The sequence below is a fragment of the Tachysurus vachellii genome, chromosome 20 (assembly GCF_030014155.1).
Source record: "Tachysurus vachellii isolate PV-2020 chromosome 20, HZAU_Pvac_v1, whole genome shotgun sequence".
NCBI classification, from domain to species: Eukaryota; Metazoa; Chordata; class Actinopteri; order Siluriformes; family Bagridae; genus Tachysurus; species Tachysurus vachellii.
In genome coordinates this window covers 21,348,478-21,350,977 of record NC_083479.1, presented here as the reverse complement: position 1 = coordinate 21,350,977, position 2,500 = coordinate 21,348,478, and the positions used below count along the sequence as shown (strand labels likewise).

The window sequence follows — 2,500 nt, the reverse complement described above, 5'->3', positions numbered from 1 at the left end:
TGGTGTGAATTTGTGTGTGTTTATAAGTGTGTGTGGTGTGTATATGTGTGTGTATAAGTGTGTGTGTGTGTACCATCTCTGCTCACACCGCAGTACTCCTCACACTCTTTCTGTGAGTAGAAGCGGTTGCCGTTGCCGTCACAACCTCCGTAGATGAAGGACACACACTTTCCATCCTTCGAGTCAAAAGCCCAGAACTGCAGCGACATTTTACACGAACCGACGTCTATGGGGAGGCGACAGGCAGCTGGACAGGAGACAGAAGAGGAGATCGGTCTGATTGGGTTAATGGTGTTGATTAATTCTCTATAACAGCAGCTCAGACTGTGATACAGCGTCACATCACAGCTTTATTCAGGTCTCTTCAAGAAATGAATACAAAATCAAATCAGTTTCATAAATGTTCAGAGGATCAGATGATTCTCCAAACACACGTGGAGTCTGAGTCCAGATCTCTCAGAGTCAAGTGTCTTCATTTAAAGGAAAGAAAGAGGAATCCTGTGCTTTTGATTTCAACAAACCAAGTAAATAACAAAAAAGTTGCATCACACATTTTGATAAAAGCTGCAGAAAAAAACTGTGAACTGATAAAAAACTATAAACTGTTATATGAATTATATTTGTTGGCAAGTTGCTTTGGTGAGAGAGAAATAAAACACTGAGGGACATGCTCACACACACCCACACACACTCACACACACACACCCTCAGTGCGGCAGGTCTGCAGACACTCCTTCTCAGTGAGGAAGTTGTTCTGGTTGCCCATACAGCCTCCGTAATCAAACCTCTGACACGTCATGATGGAGGAGTTGTAGTGGTAGCGATGGAGCATCCCGAAACATGGACCAGGATCTGGAACACCTTTACAGGAGTCTACACACACACACACACACAGAAAGGGAGGTGCATTAGTGTGTGTGTGTGTGTGTGTGTGTGTGTGTGTGTCCACGCACCGTCTCCTTTGAAGATGGGCCCATCATCTGCAGAACCTTCATCAGATGGAGGCAGCACCTCCGATCTTCTCATCCTGGGCTGTACCAAAGCATTATGGGGAACGATCATAAATAAGCTTCACTTCTTACTTTTCTTGGCCGTCTTAATAAAGAATGATTTTCGTATAATCAGTGAGACAGAAATGATGAACAATTCATGAATTTTTTTATACCTGAACCTCAGTTTGTGTCGCTGTTTGTTCTCCTGGAACACAATCTCCTAATGAGAAAGAAAAAAACACAGAGATGGATGAAGAAGGAATCAGAGTTGAGCACCTTAAAATATATCCTCAATGTTTTAAACAACACAAAATAAGACTCACTCTTTACCTTTATAACAGGTGTTATTTTCTATAAACCCTCACAAATACTTCCTGTCTTCTGTTGCTCAAATTTCTTTGTATAATATTTTCCTTTAAACCTTTAAACCTTTATTCTCCTTATAATTAGCTTTATTAAACTCTAAATAAAACTGGATGAGAATTGTATTATTTAATACCTTTGTTCTCTCTAATAGAGATGGTGTCTGCACTCATTCCCTGTTCAGCCACCAGGGTCTTAAAGTCCTCCACCAGCGTGGGCCGCAATTCCTTCTTACGACCTGTATGGGGCAACAACCAGCACAACACCTCAATCTTACCTCATGTTTCCTACTAGCTCTTCATCAAAGAGTTCATTCATTCATTCATCTTCTACCGCTTATCCGAACTACCTCGGGTCACGGGGAGCCTGTGCCTATCTCAGGCGTCATTGGGCATCAAGGCAGGATACACCCTGGACGGAGTGCCAACCCATCGCAGGGCACACACACAGACACACACACACACTCTCATTCACTCACACACTACGGACAATTTACCAGAGATGCCAATCAACCTACCATGCATGTCTTTGGACCGGGGGAGGAAACCGGAGTACCCGGAGGAAACCCCCGAGGCACGGGGAGAACATGCAAACTCCACACACACAAGGTGGAGGTGGGAATCAAACCCCCAACCCTGGAGGTGTGAGGCGAACGTGCTAACCACTAAGACACCGTGACCCCCTCATCAAAGAGTTGACTGATTTAAATATATCACTAAAAACATTGACTCAATGAGTTTATTTAAAGAGATGACTCAGAGTCAATTCAAAAGTATTACTATAAGGTTGACTTAAGGAGTTGACTTAAAGTGATGTGAGTTGATTCAAGGATATCACTATAAAAGTTGACTTAAAAATCTGACTCAAAGCTGGCTTAAAGAGGTGACTTACAGAGCGGTGTCAGAGTCAATTCAAAGATATCACCAGAAAAGATGACTCAAAGTGGTGACTCAGAGAACTGACTTACAAACCTGAATCAGAACTGGCTTAAAGAACTGACTCAAAGAGCTTCACTGAAAAGCAGAATCAGAGCCAACTCAAAGAGATGAATCATAATTGGCTTAAAGTGGTGACTCAAAGATTTGATTTGGAAAATCAAAGCGGTAAATGGTTTATTAAAGCGGTAAATGGTTTATTAAAGCGGT

The 2,500-nt window shown here is 42.4% G+C and overlaps 1 protein-coding gene across 1 annotated transcript in view; it reads right to left on the bottom strand.

The window, feature by feature from the left end:
- ambp (alpha-1-microglobulin/bikunin precursor) overlaps positions 1-2,500 on the bottom strand; it is an 8,435-nt gene that overhangs the window by 1,151 nt on the left and 4,784 nt on the right. Inside the window, exons 5-9 of the mRNA XM_060896269.1 lie at positions 1,492-1,593; positions 1,166-1,212; positions 954-1,032; positions 706-873; positions 74-247 (exon numbers count right to left, since the gene is read on the bottom strand). Coding sequence (XP_060752252.1) covers positions 74-247; positions 706-873; positions 954-1,032; positions 1,166-1,212; positions 1,492-1,593 — 570 coding nt within the window. The remainder of the gene's footprint in view (positions 1-73; positions 248-705; positions 874-953; positions 1,033-1,165; positions 1,213-1,491; positions 1,594-2,500) is intronic.